We start from the raw sequence: 18,117 nt of genomic DNA on the forward strand, positions 1-18,117 counted from the left end.
GCCGAAGTGAAAAATGAGTGAAACTTTAGGGGGCAAAATGTAATTTATCCTTAAAAATATGTAAGACTAAACTAATTGATGTAAGTATTTTATTTTAAAATGAGATGAGTTTTGATGCAAGCAATTTTTTAACTTTTAATTTCTTTCGGGTCATATAACTTTTTTATTTTTTATATTTTTTTCAAAAATAATCAAAAAAAATTTTAAAAATTAAATTTTAATTGACTTTTCAAAACAACCAGTACGGGTGGTGCCTCTTGTAGCATCAACAATGATACATCTCACTAATTTGAGAGCACTAATGAATCACTAATGAGATAGAAATTAAAAAAAAAAAAAGAAAAAAAAAACTTAAAGCTAAAACATTACATCAGTAAGTAAGACCACTCTCTAGAGTTTGTTTAGTACTCCCAATTTAAAGCTCCCAAACATTTTTCCTGGTAGCATTGGGTCATTCGAAAGCCGTGTTTGTTAGGGTAACAGCTAGGAGTATATTCTTTGGTGGGAACTGGGAACCGTAAGCCGTTAGATTCGAAATTTCAAAAAAATTAAAAAAATAGAGGACCGAGAGAGAGAGAGAGAGAGAGACAGGACAGGGTCCTCTTCTTTTTATATATTTAAATTTAAATTTTATACAAATAAATAATGACAAACACGACTGACTCTCCTGGATTTCCCATTCCTGCAGAAGAAACTTTTGCTAGCCGACGACGACAAGTTTCTGAGCGCACTATAATCCTCTTCCTCTCTCTTTCTCGTCGTCTTCCAACCAAACCCTAGTTTCTCATCATCTTTTCCAATCATACAGCCACTCACCTCTTCTCTCTCTAAAACCCTATCTATACCCTTCCTTTTCCCTCTGTTTTCTCACGTGAATCGTTTCGTAATCAGATAGCGATCACACATCAATAAAGGCAATTCTCTTTTGTACATGTATAATTGTTTTTTGTTTGCACAGCTTTTATTGTATATATGATTGAATCTCTTTGTCTTCTACAATTTCATGCCTGCAACTTTTTCGTTTTGCAGAGTTTAGATACAACTTTGTTTTTTTGGAATTATTTTGTAAAATTGCTGGGTTTGTTCTTTCAATCTGGTGATTTTTTATTGCGTTGTGCTCGGATGAATACTTAAATTACTTTTTATATATATGTACAGAGATTGATAAGGTTATTGTCAAGAATTGTAAATTTGAAGTGCAGCAAAACATTGTAATTTATTTTATTTTTTTCATTTATTATTCTTCACCTGATTTTGACTGAAGTTGGAGATTTGGATTTAAATTGAAAAATGGTTATCTTATAATTTTTTTTTTAAAAAAATTGACTTCAGTTTACACTGCTTTTTACTTGCTTGAACTATTTGTAAGTTACTATTTTTAATTTTTTTTTTTTTAAATTGACTTTCCGTTGGCACTGAATATCTGCAATAACAATTGAGTAGTTGGCATTTGATAAACATAGGTATAAAAAAGAGTTTGAAATTGTGTTTATGCTTGAGTCTTGTTCAGGGTTGTTGATTTTGAAATTTGGGACAAAGAAATGGAAGTCAACGGAGAGGATGATCTGAAGGCACCGCTCTTGCAATCTTCAGACAGTGTTGCAATTAGTGTTTCTCGGCCAACTCATAATGGAGATAAGAAAATTAAGACGATTATGTTCAAAGTAAGAGGCATCGAGTGTGCATCTTGTTCGAATTCCATAGAATCTGCGCTTGGAAAGCTTAATGGTGTCCAAAATGTCATGGTGTCTCCACTTGAAGGGCAGGCTGTAGTCAGATATATTCCGGACCTTATCACTGTAAGTCAAAGTTTGGGATTGCAGATGAATTCTCTCATTCCTTTGCATCTATTTTAATCTTATAGATCAACCATGTCTGGCATGGCAATTATGAGATTGTGGGATAACTCTCTACCTCTCATTTGCAACCTTTTGGGTCAGTAGTGGATAAACAATGCCATTAACTTGGTTTTTGTTTCTTAATGTATACTTTTTACTGGGTGCTTAATTTTATTCTACCTTGAGTTTAAATTACGTCTAAAGTTGTGATACTGGTTGTGGCTGGGTGGTATAGATGGACCAAAACAAGCTATGATTTCTCCCAAGTTGTTGTTCATTAAGAGGAAAATAAGAGAAGCTTAGGACCTTAGACCATCTCTAGCGGATCATGTTATTTGGATCTTGCTAATGTCATATTTTAGCATGCTACAGTGTCAAAATGTCATATTTTGATAGACATACTCTAGCAGTGCATATGCTATTATTTAGCACGATCACCATATAATTTAATTTTGCGATACAATACGATATGATACGATCGTGTTTACACAATGTCTTTAAATCTAACTTTCAATTAAAAAATTATACTCTAATAATTAGGCCTCGCTTGGGAACAAGCTATTTTAGTAACTTTTTGGCTTTTTACGAAAAGATATACAGAAAAGTAGAGAGAGTGATATGACAATTTATAGTGACGTTTTGAATAAAACATGTAGTTGTCAAACGAGGCCTTAATATTTATAAAAATTTCAATTCATTAATTTAATTCGAACTTACATTAAATAAATTAATTAACATACATATCATAGAGAACGAGAAAAAGGAGCATAATAAAACAAGCATATTAATTATTTTAATATGATGGTTAACATTTAAAAAATATAAATAATTTATTTTTTTATATTAATTTATTAATTTTATTGAATTTGCATTAAAAAATAAATAGATGGCATGATAATTTTGGGGGGGCAATACTATAAAATTTTAAAAGTCAATGGTCAAACATTCATTATGCTAAAATTTGGCATGTTACTCCCATCGTGTCAAATTTGACATGGTATATAGCATCATGCTAAGTTGGGCATAATGAATAGCACACTGCTTGAGTGTGATTTTTGTGCCTATCGTGCCCACTTTTAGCAATAACATGATATATAGAACACTGTTGGAGTTGCACTTACAAAAGGAAATTTTGAAGATTTTGGGATTGGAAGAGTGGTTGAGTACACATGATGTAAATTTCTTTGTTGGCATTTAAAGTGCTCGGATGGAGCGTTGTTTGCGACAAAAATAAAAACAGAAGTAAAATAAAACTTCTACAAATTCCTTTAACCAACATACATTATTCCGGCTGCTTAATATGATCTCTCTCTCTCTCTCTCTCTCACACACACACGCACGCACACACGCGCGCTTGCACAAGCACAAGCACACGCACACGCACACGCACACGCACACGTGCAGGTTTCTTATGCCTCATATTTATATTGCCCTCAAAAGACAAAAGGAATGAGTGAAAATACAATTCGAGAGGTGTATTTCCTTTTTAGTTTGTCTTTCTAAAAGCACTTTATGTTCTTGATATTGCAATTTTGATATACTTTTAAATACTTAGATGCCTCTTGTGGACCTTAATGTAGATATTTTACCCATATTTATATGCTATTTGAAATTTTATTTCATTTATGATGGATTTTTGGTGGTGGTTTCGACTTTTATATTATTGTCTGAGAATAATTTACAATGAGACTTTATTTTAGGCAAAGACAATTAAAGAAACCGTGGAAGACGCAGGTTTTCAAGTTGATGAATTCCCAGAGCAAGACATAGCAGTTTGCCGACTCAGAATTAAAGGGATGGCATGCACAAGCTGTTCTGAGTCTGTTGAATGTGCCCTTCTAATGGTTGATGGAGTGAAAAAAGCAGTGGTGGGTCTGGCCTTAGAAGAAGCAAAAGTCCACTTCGATCCAAATGTCACCAATGCTAACCGCATCATTGAATCAGTAGAGGATGCCGGCTTTGGAGCTGATCTTATAAGTTCTGGAAGTGATGTGAACAAAGTGCATCTAAAGCTTGAAGGAATTAAGTCCCCTGAAGATTTGACTGTTATACAATCTTCCCTTGAGTCCCTGGAAGGTGTGAATCATGTTGAAATGGACTTGGAAGACCATAAGGTTACTGTTAGCTATGACCCAGACTTCACTGGACCAAGGTCTCTTATACAGTGTATCAGTGAAGCTGGCGATAGCCCCAACTTTTACCGTGCAAGCTTGTACTTCCTTCCAAGACGTAGAGAAACAGAGAAGCAGCATGAAATTCAGATGTATCAGAGCCAATTCTTGTGGAGCTGCCTATTTTCTGTTCCGGTGTTTATTTTCTCCATGGTACTTCCAATGCTTGATCCTTATGGGAACTGGTTAGACTACAAGGTTCATAACATGCTCACTGTTGGGATGCTTTTAAGATGGATTCTTTGCACACCAGTGCAATTTATTGTTGGCCGAAGGTATGGGTTAATAGTTTATTTGTATCCCAATCATGCTAATATTATGTCTTGTCTCATTTTCTGAGACGTTTCAAAATTTACATAATTTAGTAAATCTCATACTCGTAGTTTTGGATCTCCTTGTCAGGTTTTATGTGGGATCTTATCATGCATTGAGACGAAAATCTGCTAATATGGATGTTCTGGTTGCATTGGGCACTAATGCTGCTTACTTTTACTCCATATATATATTAATAAAAGCTTTAACTTCAGATACATTTGAGGGGCAAGATTTCTTTGAGACTAGTGCTATGTTGATATCCTTTATTCTCTTAGGAAAATATTTGGAGGTTGTGGCTAAAGGAAAGACCTCTGATGCTTTAGCAAAGTTGACAGACCTTGCTCCTGATACAGCTCACTTGTTAACATTGGATGATGACGGTAATATCATCTCAGAGATGGAAATCAGCACTCAACTGCTACAGAGGAATGACATTATTAAGATTGTTCCGGGGGCAAAGGTTCCTGTTGATGGTATTGTTATTAATGGTCAGAGTCATGTGAATGAGAGTATGATCACAGGAGAAGCAAAGCCAATAGCTAAGAGACCTGGTGACAAGGTACAGATGGTTTGTTTTCTTTTAGTAGTAAAATTGATACTTCTGATATTTTTAAAATGTTTAATTCAATGGCGAAATATATATTTTGTAACATCATGAACAGGTTATTGGTGGGACCATGAATGAGAATGGGTGTTTACTGGTTAAGGCCACTCATGTTGGGCCAGAGACTGCACTTTCCCAAATTGTTCAGTTAGTTGAAGCTGCTCAGCTTGCCAGAGCACCTGTTCAGAAGCTAGCTGACCAGATATCAAAGTTTTTTGTACCTACTGTGAGTTCATTGCTCCCTTCGTACTAGAATCAACTTTGGATTTAACTGAATTTTTTATTACAATCATTTTGAATAGTTTCCTTACTTTTTATGCTAAAAATTTTACTTCACTATAATTCTACAAAGATAAGATCAGGATTAGGAAACTGGTACTGCACTCCAAATTTTAATAACTTGTTCTTTGCTTGCTGCATATTGCAGCTTTTGTGGGTGATACTTTTTGACGAAGTTTTCCCTTTTAAATGTCGTTTTCTTTTCCCACTATTTGTATTCATCATGGATATATTTATTTTTTAGTTCCCTTGATATCATCATTTATATAAACTTTTCTGAACACATCTAGTTTTGTGTAATAAGACATGAGATCATCATTTTCTTAGAGTGGGGAGGTATGAATTATCCTATCTCCTTCTGCTGCAGTTTTAAAAAGAAAAGAGAAGAATAAAATCAAATACTTTCTTATTATTATTTAAGAGTGGGTACAGATCCAGTTATTCATTCTAGCTGCAATTTATAGATTGGCTTAACAGTAAACTAACTTTTTGGTAAGACACCAGAAGTTTTGTTCTTTTCATGTACTTTAGATTTCTGGAGCAGGAAAGCTGAATATTTTCAATCCTTGTGGAAGCTACTATCTTAACCTCCAATAGAGAATCAAGAGATGTGGATAAAATATGATTTCACCGATTCTATTTCCCAAAGTGCAGAACAGAAAATGAAGACAATTGAAAATCATAATCAGAACGCTTTTTCTTTTAGGACACAGTATTGATGATTGGCATGGCTTGTGTCCATCATGCCAAATTTTATGCAAATGTGCAATTCTGTATGGTTTTACAATAGGTGAAAATTGATTGTTATTGTTAATTTTTATTTTATCAACTTTCAGGTTGTTCTAGCTGCATTTCTAACATGGCTAGGATGGTTTATCCCTGGAGAAGCTGGTATTTACCCTAAGCATTGGATACCAAAAGACATGGATGCTTTTGAGCTTGCACTGCAGTTTGGCATTTCAGTGCTGGTAGTTGCATGCCCCTGTGCTCTGGGGCTAGCAACCCCTACAGCAGTCATGGTTGCCACAGGCAAGGGTGCTTCACAAGGGGTGCTTATCAAGGGTGGAAATGCACTTGAAAAGGCACACAAGGTATGTGCACTCTTACAAACGACTGCGGTCTAACTTGTAGGTTGCACTTGAGAAAAAAAGCACCTTCCTTTTGTTTATACACGGTGGTATTAAAAAATATTTCATATATGTGGCTCAAAAGTTTATTCACTGTTGGTTCTGAATTTTGTACTCCTTTTGGATCAAGGAGGTGGATTTCCTTTTGATTTTCTTGGGGGATGTTTTCTTTGGAAATTGGGCAATTTTCCAAAGCTCATATATCTTGCACTATGCAATTACATACACTGGCATATCATATGTTTTTTGACATAATATGTAAAAATAAAAATGCTGCATTTATGAACAACCATTTCATTTTTGTCCGAGATTTGTTCTTAGTTTAAATAATTAAACATTGGATTAAAATTAAAAATTCTATTCCTTCAAAATAAGCGAAAATTGCATTCTCTCTTTTGTGGTGCATTTTTGGGTATTCAATTACTTTCTTGGAGTTTGGTTAGGGATTCATTTTCATGTCATGGTGTTCCTTGGAAGCTTTAACACAAGATTTTAATGGAGCCATATTTTGACCATGCAGGTAAAAACAGTTGTCTTTGATAAAACAGGCACGTTGACTATTGGGAAACCAGCAGTAGTAAGTGCCGTGCTCTTTTCCAAGTTTTCCATGGAGGAGTTCTGTGAAATGGCCATTGCTGCAGAGGTGGGTTCCATATTTGGAGAAGTTTCAATACGAAATTTAAGATTAATGACATGGATTTTAGGTGCTGACTAAAACTATGTTGGAAACGGAGCATGGAAGCCAGTGATAATAGAAAAATGTGGCAAGAGTGTTGGAAATTACTTAAGTACAGAAACTAATAATGAAACCGAGTTTAAAAAAGCAGCTTTTATTTATTATTATTATTATTTTTGTTGGGGTGGGGTTTTATGTGATACATGCAAGAAAAAAGAAGCATAATTGTCATCTTGGAATTATTTGTAGAAATACAAGAGATTCACAAATAACACACGAACAATGATAATATGTGATATAAATATTATATATATTGTAAAAAAAATTGATAGAGAGAAAATAACTTGTATGTATTATTGATTGATGTATGTTATATTACAAATGGTGAGGAGCTCCTTATATAGGAGATGTAGTGGAGTAGGTGGTAGTAGGTGGTAGTGGTAGGTGTGTAGTAGGTGGTAGTAGGTGGTGGTAGGTGTAGTAGGTGGAGTAGGTGATGGTAGGTTTTAACAGCCCCCCGCAAACTCAAGGGGGATAGGAACTAACCAACTTGAGTTTGGAGAGAGTAACAAAACAAGAAAATAATCTGAAAAATAAAAAATGGATAGGAGACACTGTATGGTCGTGTCAGACCGTTGTAGAAGACTGTATGGGTATGGCAGACCGATGTAGAAGACAGTTTATGGGGTCATGTCGGACCGTTGTAGCAGACAATGTTGTGACAGTGACAGTTTACGGAGTCTTGCTGGACCCTTGTAGAAACTAATCGGAATCAATGTCGGGACAGTTTACAGAGTCTTGTCGGACCCATAAAGGAGCTAACCGAAATCAATGTCGGGACAGTTTACAGAGTCTTGCCGGACCCATGAAGGAACTAACCGGAATCAATGTCGGGACAGTTTACAGAGTCTTGTCGGACCCCTAAAAAGTCGCACCCTCAAAAGGTGTGCCCAATCTTTCAAAAGGCGTGCCATCAAAAGGCGTGCCCAATTCATAAAAAGGCGTGCCATCAAAAGACGTGCCATCAAAAGGCGCGCCCAAGTTGTCGGCGAGCACCGAGAGGCGCATGATGCGCGTGTCTGCCTCTTCATCATGGTCTTTATAAACCGAAGCGGAGGCTGAGGCTTGGAAGCATAACAAACCAGTTGAAACCTCTTCGTTCTCTGAGAGCTTGTCGCTAAGAGCTGCAAATCTTGAAACACTCTGTAAACACTCTGTAACCAACCCTTCTCTGAAACACTCAGCAACCCATAACATGGCCTCGTCTTTCCGTTCAGCTACCCAGAATATGGCCTCGTCGTCCTGTGGTCTGCTCACTCTCTTTCCCGACCTCAACGAGTCAACAAGAGAGATAACTGGTGCGGTGGCCAGTGAACCTCAACCAAGCGCCTCTGGTTTTGCTCCGTTGAACTTTCTGATGCGGTCGGTGGAGCAAAAAATGGCGATGCAAACGGATATTGAGGCCAATCAGTATACTTTGAAGTCATGTGTGGAGACCATGACGGCGGTCACAAACCTGTCGCACCGGCTGCAGAGTAGAACAAATGAGGTGTAGCAATTAAATACCCAACTGGCTTTGCTCCAGCGCATGTATAAGGATGCGCGAGCAGAGATAAGTGTGCTAAAGGCGGAAAACAAGGAGCTGAAGCGGAAGGCCACCGTGATGTTCCGATTTGGAGGTCCGCCATATGCTGCAGTGGAGGAGCAGGGGGGAGTGAACGTGCTCGGTGGATTAGGAAGCACGGAGGCAGCACCGTCAAGGGTCGCCCAGGACGGAGGCAAGAAGAAAAGACCGGCGGAATAGGCGAAGAAGTGAGGTCGGTTGGTGGCCGGCTGCAGAAAAGAAAACAAAGCTGTTGGTGTTGTGTGGTGGTTTGTCGTTGTTGTAGTTTTTTTTTTTTTTTGTTTTGTTTTGTTTTTTTTTTTTTTTTGTGTGTAAAATTGTGATTGGGGTGGATCCCTGAGATGAATAAAATATAGTTTGGTGTGCAAAGTTATATGGTATGAAGGGAATTGGAAAAAGATTAAAAAGAATGTGAAAGAAAAATAAAGAAAAAATAATAAAAATATATTGGAAATCAAAAATGAAAGATGGGGGAAATAAGGAAAGTGGTTTGGAGAAAATAAATAAAAAGAATGGAGTTGGAAATCAAACGGAGGAGAGATGATGATTTTTTTTTTTTAATTTTTTTTTATAATATAATATAATAAAAAGAGATATATATATATATATATATATATAATAAAGAAAGTGGGGAACAAGAGTGTAATGAAAAGAAAAAGTATAGGTTGCATCGTGGGTCACATGGGTGAGTAAAAGAAAAAAATAAAGAAATGAGTGGTGGTGGAAAAAAGTAAAGTGGATGAAAAGAAAAAGGTGAAGATGGGTTTAAAAATAAAAAAGGAGTATGGGTGTGTGCAAAAAGTGGGTGGAGAGGTTGTCTGTGTGTTTTCCGGAAGACAGAGTTGCCGAGAGGGAGAGGTGATGGGTGTGTCTCGTGAGAGACCCAGCTAGAGAGAGGAAGAGAAGAGAGCCCAATGAGTCTTCCGTTCCGTGGATATCTCGCCGTGGAGCGTCAGGTCACTTGGCTCTGAAAGAGGTAAAATGAAATGTTCACCTCAGAAAAAAATAAGCTACAAGAAAAGAGTGTCTTATTTGCTCCTCTTCTTGGCTTCACTGTACAGAACAACTCCGATGACAGTAAGCAAGTAGCCCATCATCCCTGTTGCTGAGATGGGATTCTTAAATATTAGAATGGAGATAACCACAGCAACAGCACCTTTAGCATTTCCCAGTACCTGGAGAGTCAGATCCGACTTGAGGAAGTTGGAACGCCATTGCTGGAAAATCTGTGTAGCTGAAAGATCTTCAAGCCACGACGCCATGGTTGAGATCGAGAAGAATCATGGCGGCAATGGAGAAGACAAGACAATGGTTCAAATCTCTCTCAAAACCATCGGTCCTTCTCCTCCCTCTCTCCTCAATGTCCCCTCTCTCATCAAAGTGCAGGATCTGAGAAGATTGATTGCTGGGAAGGCTCATTTACCTATTGAGAATTTGAGGCTTATTTTGCAAGGGAATGTGTTGCATGACAACAAAAATGGTTTAGATGAATTCGTCCAACTGAATAATGAAGATTCGCTGATTGTTGCTGTCAAACCAAAGTCACCAGTTAAACATATTCAGGATGGGCTGGATGAAGATGATGATGAAGGTATGTGTAGAAAATTTTAGCGGACTAGGTTGAGGTCCGGCGGGCGGCCAAGGCGAGGTTGCCGCCCGCCGGTGAAGCGAAAAATACTAAGTGCTTAACCTTGCTCCGATACCATGTAAAAAAAATTGATAGAGAGAAAATAACTTGTATGTATTATTGATTGATGTATGTTATATTACAAATGGTGAGGGGCTCCTTATATAGGAGATGTAGTGGAGTAGGTGGTAGTGGTAGGTGTGTAGTAGGTGGTAGTAGGTGGTGGTAGGTGTAGTAGGTGGAGTAGGTGATGGTAGGTTTATATATAAGTAATTTGGGTTTTTGAATCACATGCATTATACAAGAAAATATGCTTAAAGGATATGTGAATTCTGGATATATTATAACTGAGATGATGTATAGGAACCTCTTAAATTCATGGAATTCTATAATGCATAAGTTGGTGTATATGTGAAGTTGTGAACTTAAATGTATATTTATTTATTTTTCTTAAAAACCTTTTTTAAAAAAAATTATATTTCAGGCAAATAGTGAGCACCCAATAGCAAAAGCTGTGACAGATCATGCGAAGAAGCTAAGTCAGAAGTATGGATCTCAAATGGAACATGTCATGGAGGTGGAGGACTTTGAAGTACATCCAGGATCTGGGGTGGGTGTAAAAGTTGGAGACAGAAGGGTATTGGTTGGGAACAAGAGGCTCATGCGGGCTTTTAATGTCCCAATTAGTCCTGAGGTTGAGGACTACATGTCAGAAACCGAGCAACTGGCTCGTACTTGTGTGCTAGTTGCCATTGATAGGAGGGTTGCTGGAGCTTTTGCTGTGACTGATCCGGTGAAGCCAGAAGCTGAACGTGTCATATCTTTCCTCCAATCAATGGGCATCTCGAGCATTATGGTGACTGGTGATAACTATGCTACAGCAAATGCAATAGCAAGACAAGTTGGAATTCAGAAGGTTTTTGCTGAAACGGATCCATTGGGAAAGGCTGATAAAATAAAAGATTTGCAGGTACGTTCAGTTTGCACATTCTATATTCTAACACTGCACAGATCAACGGGAATTATGAATCTGGTAATCAATTGCTCCAGTAGCCAATGAGTAGCCACTAGTGGGTAGCAGGCAGCATAATTGTGAAATAATTATGAATTCCTACGCCAAAGGCAAAAGAAGGAAGAGAGAGTGGTTTAATTAATAAAATTACCAATAAAAATAATACCATGCAATCTGCTGCAGTAATTTCTGATCTTAGGACTTAGAAAAGTGTCATTGTCAATTTAAATGGTTTAGAGCATCTCCAATGGTGTGCTAAATTCTCGAGCCAAAGTCATTTTTGGCTATATCATCACAAAATAACTTCTCCAATGGTGTGCCAAACCTTGAGCCAAAATTTGGCGAAGCCGAATTTGCCACAAGATTTGGCTTTGTCAAATTTGCTATTGTAGTAGTATAGCTAAAAATGTTTTTTTTTTTTTTTTTTTGCACTGTAGCGAGCTAGAAAATGGCTTTAACAAGGTTATTTTGACTTTCACTATTGGATTTGGTTCCCTTCCCCATCGAAGTTGTCAATTCCGTATTGCTCAGTGTACTGTTTGTTGTTATTGGTACGATATGTATTAGTACCACAGCATTTTAACGTATCATTTGGGATTTGTCTATTAATATTTATTTTTTATTTGTATGCATTTATAAGCATTGAAACACATTTGGTAAAATGTTTTCCTAATGTATTGTAACAACATTTATGAGAAGTTTATGTTCTACAAACATGTAGAAGTTCACATATGTATAATACCTGAATTTTGTTTAAAATATTAGGTTTAGGGGAATTTGGTCAAAACCTCCTCATAATAAAACTTTAATGCATTAAGGATAAGTACAAAAAGTTTTTCTTGAAAAGTCTAATACATATCACTATTATCAAAATATTAAACTTTAAAATAATATAACTTTTGATCTATATATCGGTTTTTAATAAAGTTAGTACTTTTAAAATTCTCTCATCAAGATCTATCAAATAAGATCCATGTTGACTATGAAATTCTTACAAAAAATATTATTATTATTACAGTCGAAATTGATGTAAATAGTGGCATGTTACTCTATTTGACAGGAATATATTATTCTATCTCACAGTAATATTTTAGTATGGTTCACAGTAACATGTTACTTTGGCAATATTGTCCAAGAAAAAAAAAAAAAAGGATATTTTACTTTGTCCTTGCTTAATTATGTGCCTCCTCCTTAGAGGGTTTATGAAGCAAAATGTTAAAATCCACCTACTCTCCACCTACTTCACCCACTTAAACCTACTCCACTAAACCTAACCCACTACACCACTACCACCTCACCTACTCCACTAAACCTAACCCACTACACCACTACCACCTCCACTTCACCTACTCCTTACCTACTACACACTCACCCTCTTCTATATATAGGAATCATGAATCATTGTAATAGACATCAATATATATCAATTAATAATACAATCATTTCTCTTTATACATTAAATTTCTACATGGTATCAGAGCAAGGTTAACAACCTAGTCAATCTGCTTCACCGGCGGGCGGCAGTCTCGCCTTGGCTGCCCGCCGGACCTCAACACATACCTCCTCTCCTTTCACCTTGGTCTCACCTTTTCGATGCTCTAGTCTATACCATTGAGGTGCCAAAGGGCTATCTGGTGGAACCCTTGTAGGCACTTCATTCATGTCGAAAGTCACTTTCGCTATAATATCATCACCACCTTCATCGGCGTCATCCAAGTCGGCAACGGCAGCTTCGAAAGCGTCCTCTTCACAATCATCCCTCTCTACTACCCTTTACTGGGTACACTCTGGGCACAGTACCATGCCTGGCCTGTTCAGGCCCTTGACCAAGGAAGCCCCAAGCCCACTTGTTAGGTGGCCTTGGTTCATAGCTCTTGCTTTCCTTTTGTATGCCTGGAGAACAGTCTTGTGGGAGTTGTCCAACTGGAAAAAGGTTTTATCAAGTATTACCCAGTTCGTGGGATTCCTCTTAAAACTTGCACTGGCCCTTATTTTCCATTTCATTGGTGATCCAGTAACTTCTCTGATCAGAGGAATAGAAACTACACTTTACACCATTCGAGCTTTCTACTCAGCAGTGATAGCATATACTCCTATTCCAGAGCTGACTCTGATCATCGTGCTGGTGTCTTCCGTAATTGCCATTGCTGAAGTTTCTGTTCCAGACTCTGTAGACAGCCAACCATACCTTCTTACAGTAGCTGGCTTAATCGGTTTTGCAGCCGTGAGAGACTTCATCTCCGAGTTGTCCTTCTGGACGCTCCTATTGGGATTGTTTGGTTTTGCTCGGTTTGTTAAGAAGAGGGATTATGTTTCTCCTGTGACAGCTACTCCGAATCCAGATGTTCTCATCTGTACACTGATGTTTTCCATCGCTGAAACAAAGTTTGGGACGTAGATTTTGCTGTACCACTTGGCATATACCACTCCACTTCCTTTTCCTCTCATCTTCTCCGATGCTCAGATTCTCCAACCCATATTTTTTTCCTTTTTTCTTTCCACACACTCCTGTTCCCCACTCAACTTTCTTTTTCTTTTTTTTATTTTATTATTTTACTCCATCTTTTGAAAAGAAAACGAAACACAAATTGATTCTTTTCTTATATATATATATATATATATTTCTTTTTCTTCTTTCCACCGCCCAACTTTTCCTTGAACCTCAACTTTTTATCTTTTCTTTAAAAAAAAAATATATATATATATATATATTCATTCCCTCTCATTTTTTCTGCTGAGTCTTGTAGCTTCCAGCCATTCGGATTTGCACAATACACCCATATTTTATTCATCTCAGGGATCAACCCCGATCACAATTTTACACACACAAAAAAAAAAAAAAAAAAAAAAAAAAAAAAAAAAAACAAACACCCACCCACAGTGGGATTTTTCTTCTCTACTCTGCCGCCGGTCTTTTCTTCTTGCCTCCGTCCTGGGCGGCCCTTGCCGGTGTTGCCTCCGTATTTCCCACTCCACTGGGCATGATCACTACTCCCTGCTCCTCCACTGCAGCATATGGCGGACCTCCAAAACGGAACATCACGGTGGCCTTCCGCTTCAGCTCCTTATTTTCCGCCTTTAGCACACTTATCTCTGCTCGCGCATCCTTATACATGCGTTGGAGCAGAGCCAGCTGGGAGTTTAACTGCTGCACCTCATTTGCCCTACTCTGCAGCCGGTTCGACAAGTTTGTAACCGCAGTCATGGTTTCCGCACATGACTTCAATGTATACTGATTGGCTTCCACATCCGACTGCACTGCCATTCTTTGCTCCACCGACCGCATCGGAAAGTTCAACGGAGCAAACTCCGGGGCGCTTGGTTGAGGTTCCAGTGCCACCGCACCAGTTATCTCTCTTGTTGACTCGTTGAGGTCGGGAAAGAGGGTGAGCAGACCGCGGGAAGACGAAGCCATTTTCTGGGTTACAAAGTGTTCCAAAGTTTCTCTCTCCGAAGAGGCAGAGTTTTTCAGAGACGGGTTGGTTTCAGCGGTTTCAGACTGGTATGCACAGCCTCCGCCTCACCCTTGGTTTAAATAGCCAGGGCCAATCCGCGCATCGCGCGCCACTTGCCGACAGACGACAACACGGGCGCGCAAGCCAAGGCGCTCACGTGCCTCGCCAACATGTCCGGCACATCTTTTTATGACTTGGGCTCGCCTTTTGATGGCACGCCTTTTGATGGATTGGGCATGCCTTTTGATGGCACGCCTTTTGAAAAATTGGGCACACCTTTTGAGGGTGCGACTTTTTAAGGGTCCGACAAGACTCTGTAAACTGTCCCGACATTGATTCCGGTTAGCTCCTTCATGGGTCCGACAAGACTCTGTAAACTGTCCCGACATTGATTCCGGTTAGCTCCTTTATGGGTCCTACAAGACTCTGTAAACTGTCCCGACATTGATTCCGGTTAGTTTCTACAAGGGTCCGACAAGACTCTGTAAACTGTCCCGACATTGATTCCGGTTAGTTTCTACAAGGGTCCAGCAAGACTCCGTAAACTGTCACCACAACTGTCACAACATTGTCTGCTACAACGGTCCGACATGACCCCATAAACTGTCTTCTACATCGGTCTGACACCGCCATCCAGTGTCCTCTACACCGTTATGACACCACCATACAGTGTCCTCTACATGGTTCTGACACCCCCATACAGTGTCCTCTACAACGTTATGACACCACCATCCAGTGTCTTCACCAATGGTCTGACACGACCATACAGTGTCTCTTATCCTCTTTTATTTTTATGTATTTTCTTGTTTTGTTACTCTCTCCACACTCAAGTTGGTTAGTTTCTATCCCCCTTGAGTTTGCGGGGGGCTGTTAAAATCCACCTACTCTCCACCTACTTCACCCACTTAAACCTACTCCACTAAACCTAACCCACTACACCACTACCACCTCACCTACTCCACTAAACCTAACCCACTACACCACTACCACCTCCACTTCACCTACTCCTTACCTACTACACACTCACCCTCTTCTATATATAGGAATCATGAATCATTGTAATAGACATCAATATATATCAATTAATAATACAATCATTTCTCTTTATACATTAAATTTCTACACAAAATAAATTGGATTATCCTTTTCATCAAACAAGGGTCCAATGGAGGGGTTTTGGCTAAATTTCCCTTAGATTTTACTTGTAAATTAATATTTATACATATTTTTCATTTGTATATGCATGTAAACATGGAGAAGACTAGTGAGGGTTTTAGAATGATGTCTTGTCATCATTGTTGGCCTTGTCAATGTCAACGAAGCGTTTGTGCTACTTCATCTATGGAACAAAAAGCATCAATTGAAAACGTGAGCATAGTCTGGATTTTCCAGATGTTGGCGGAACAACCAAGAAACTTTAGCACGACAAAACTAATGCATTTTTGTACCCTTTTTCTTTTTTGCAAAATCGGTATATCTTGGTCCTTTCCAGCTGGTACGGAGCAAGATTGGTAACATTGTTCACTATTTCTTTCTTTCTTATAGCTTGAAGAAGGAACTGAAAAATTGGTGCTGATACATGTTTGAATGAATAAGGGTTTCAGACACATGAAGTCGTACTATTATATTGTTATCTATTATCTAAATGATTTTCAGTTGCATTTTTGGGGTATTTTTCGACTTAATAAATAAAGCTTTTCGAATTTACCTATGTTGGGGTAATCACTCTAGTTTACTACACTCGTACAAATGCCATATAGTATGGTATGACTGGTTGGCGCAATTATAATTTTCCCTTTGTTTCATTTTATATAAATTTGACTTGGAGTCAAATTTAGAAATGTGAAGTTTCATTTATCTCAGTTACTTGGTAAGGTGGCAAATTGAGGAAATTAGTAGGTCACACCAGAATCACATCCATTGCCAACTAGTAGTTTTATCGTCTGGAACTAGTAATAGTGGATTTACCATCTGAATTAGGATGGGAGATGAAGAAGTTTCTCTTAGTTCGTTGTGTTGGTAACTGGTAAGCCTGAAGGTTTCTATGAATGCTGAAATAGTTGATTGTATATATATTTGATATGAAAGTTGTGGAATTTTGTACCTTTAAATGAATAATCCTTTTGTCCTTGTATTCCTAAAAATTGTACACATTATTTGAAATAACATCTACGGTGCCCATTAGATGATTTCAATTCTATTTTAATTGCCATGTGCTCCCTTGCTGGATTTCCATCTTGTGCAATTGAATGTCAATGAACACGGTCAATTTACTTGGTATGCCTAAATTTATACTCGAAAGATGCGTTAAAATAAGTAAAGTGATATATATTATTGATGCAGAATATATGCAAAAAATCATTAAGGAGAAAGAAAATTGTTAAAAATGATGACATTTAAAGAGTATCTTTGTTGAAATATACACAATTGAAATTGCTTTTTAACTATTTGAGTGAACTTTCGATGCAGATGAAAGGCTTGACTGTGGCAATGGTGGGAGATGGAATAAATGACTCGCCAGCCTTAGTTGCAGCCGATGTTGGAATGGCAATTGGTGCAGGCACAGATGTAGCCATAGAAGCAGCTGATATAGTTCTTATCAAGAATAACCTGGAAGATGTAGTTACAGCCATAGATCTTTCCAAAAAGACGATATCACGTATTCGACTCAACTATGTGTGGGCGCTCGGATACAATGTACTTGGGATGCCAATTGCTGCTGGGGTTTTGTTCCCATTCACCGGGATTCGTTTACCACCTTGGCTTGCAGGTGCTTGCATGGCTGCTTCATCAATTAGTGTGGTTTGTTCTTCACTCCTTTTGCAGTCTTATAAGAAGCCTTTGCATGTTGAGGATCCTTTAGGGCCTAGTAGTACTTGCTAAGATCAGTTCAAAATTTGAGAATCATAAACTCAATAGTCTTAAAGTTGTCAATGTCACACACCTCGTGGGACAAGTTGTTTAGCTGCTTTCCACTAGTTATAACATTGTCATGAAGCAAGAAATTTCTAATATAATAATAGTCAAACGTGATTGCAATTTGGAGATTATGATCTCATTCTGCTAGAATAATAAAATGTGTGTGCATATTGGGATTGACAAAACTTTGCTGCATCAAAAAGTTTTTGGACCTAAGGACCTTTTTTCTCTTTAGATTAAGGTTATGTTTGGATCTAGATTCATTGAAGTTGAGTTTGGATTGGGGATTTAAGGATGGATTTGTGGAAGGAAAGGAAATGGCAAGAGTAATTTGACACAAAAAAAAAAGTTCTTCTTTCATTGACTTTTCCCTTCCTATTTCTATTTTATATTTTTTGTCTATAAATTTTTCTTCCAATCCTTGATCCAAGCACAGAGGGAAAAGAAAAAGAAAAAGAATTACTTATACT

General features: G+C 38.0%; 1 protein-coding gene and 1 long non-coding RNA gene across 2 annotated transcripts; one reads left to right on the top strand and one right to left on the bottom strand.

Moving 5' to 3' along the window:
* The first annotated feature begins 519 nt into the window (after nucleotides 1–519).
* On the top strand, nucleotides 520–17,778 carry LOC114270619 (copper-transporting ATPase HMA4). Its single transcript, XM_028212146.2, has 9 exons — nucleotides 520–914; nucleotides 1,511–1,799; nucleotides 3,539–4,284; nucleotides 4,412–4,883; nucleotides 4,987–5,154; nucleotides 6,044–6,298; nucleotides 6,855–6,977; nucleotides 10,746–11,231; nucleotides 17,198–17,778. The coding sequence occupies exons 2-9, from the start codon at nucleotides 1,542–1,544 to the stop codon at nucleotides 17,609–17,611; spliced, it is 2,922 nt and encodes a 973-aa protein (XP_028067947.2). The 5' UTR covers nucleotides 520–914; nucleotides 1,511–1,541; the 3' UTR covers nucleotides 17,612–17,778.
* On the bottom strand, nucleotides 9,444–10,403 carry LOC145807975 (uncharacterized). Its single transcript, XR_014351419.1, has 2 exons — nucleotides 9,810–10,403; nucleotides 9,444–9,601 (listed from the first exon to the last, which is right to left on the bottom strand). It is a non-coding gene; the product is annotated as an uncharacterized LOC145807975 (long non-coding RNA).
* Nucleotides 17,779–18,117: the final 339 nt, after the last annotated feature.

This window comes from Camellia sinensis, chromosome 14 (assembly GCF_055761805.1).
Source record: "Camellia sinensis isolate YWXY chromosome 14, ASM5576180v1, whole genome shotgun sequence".
Taxonomy (NCBI): domain Eukaryota; kingdom Viridiplantae; phylum Streptophyta; class Magnoliopsida; order Ericales; family Theaceae; genus Camellia; species Camellia sinensis.

Excerpts from the sequence above, each read along its gene's own strand:
- LOC114270619 (XM_028212146.2), top strand. The coding sequence starts at position 1,542 with ATGGAAGTCAACGGAGAGGATGATCTGAAGGCACCGCTCTTGCAATCT. Across the intron at positions 4,884-4,986 it reads CTAAGAGACCTGGTGACAAG|GTTATTGGTGGGACCATGAA; the intron begins GTACAGATGGTT and ends CATCATGAACAG. Across the intron at positions 5,155-6,043 it reads CAAAGTTTTTTGTACCTACT|GTTGTTCTAGCTGCATTTCT; the intron begins GTGAGTTCATTG and ends ATCAACTTTCAG.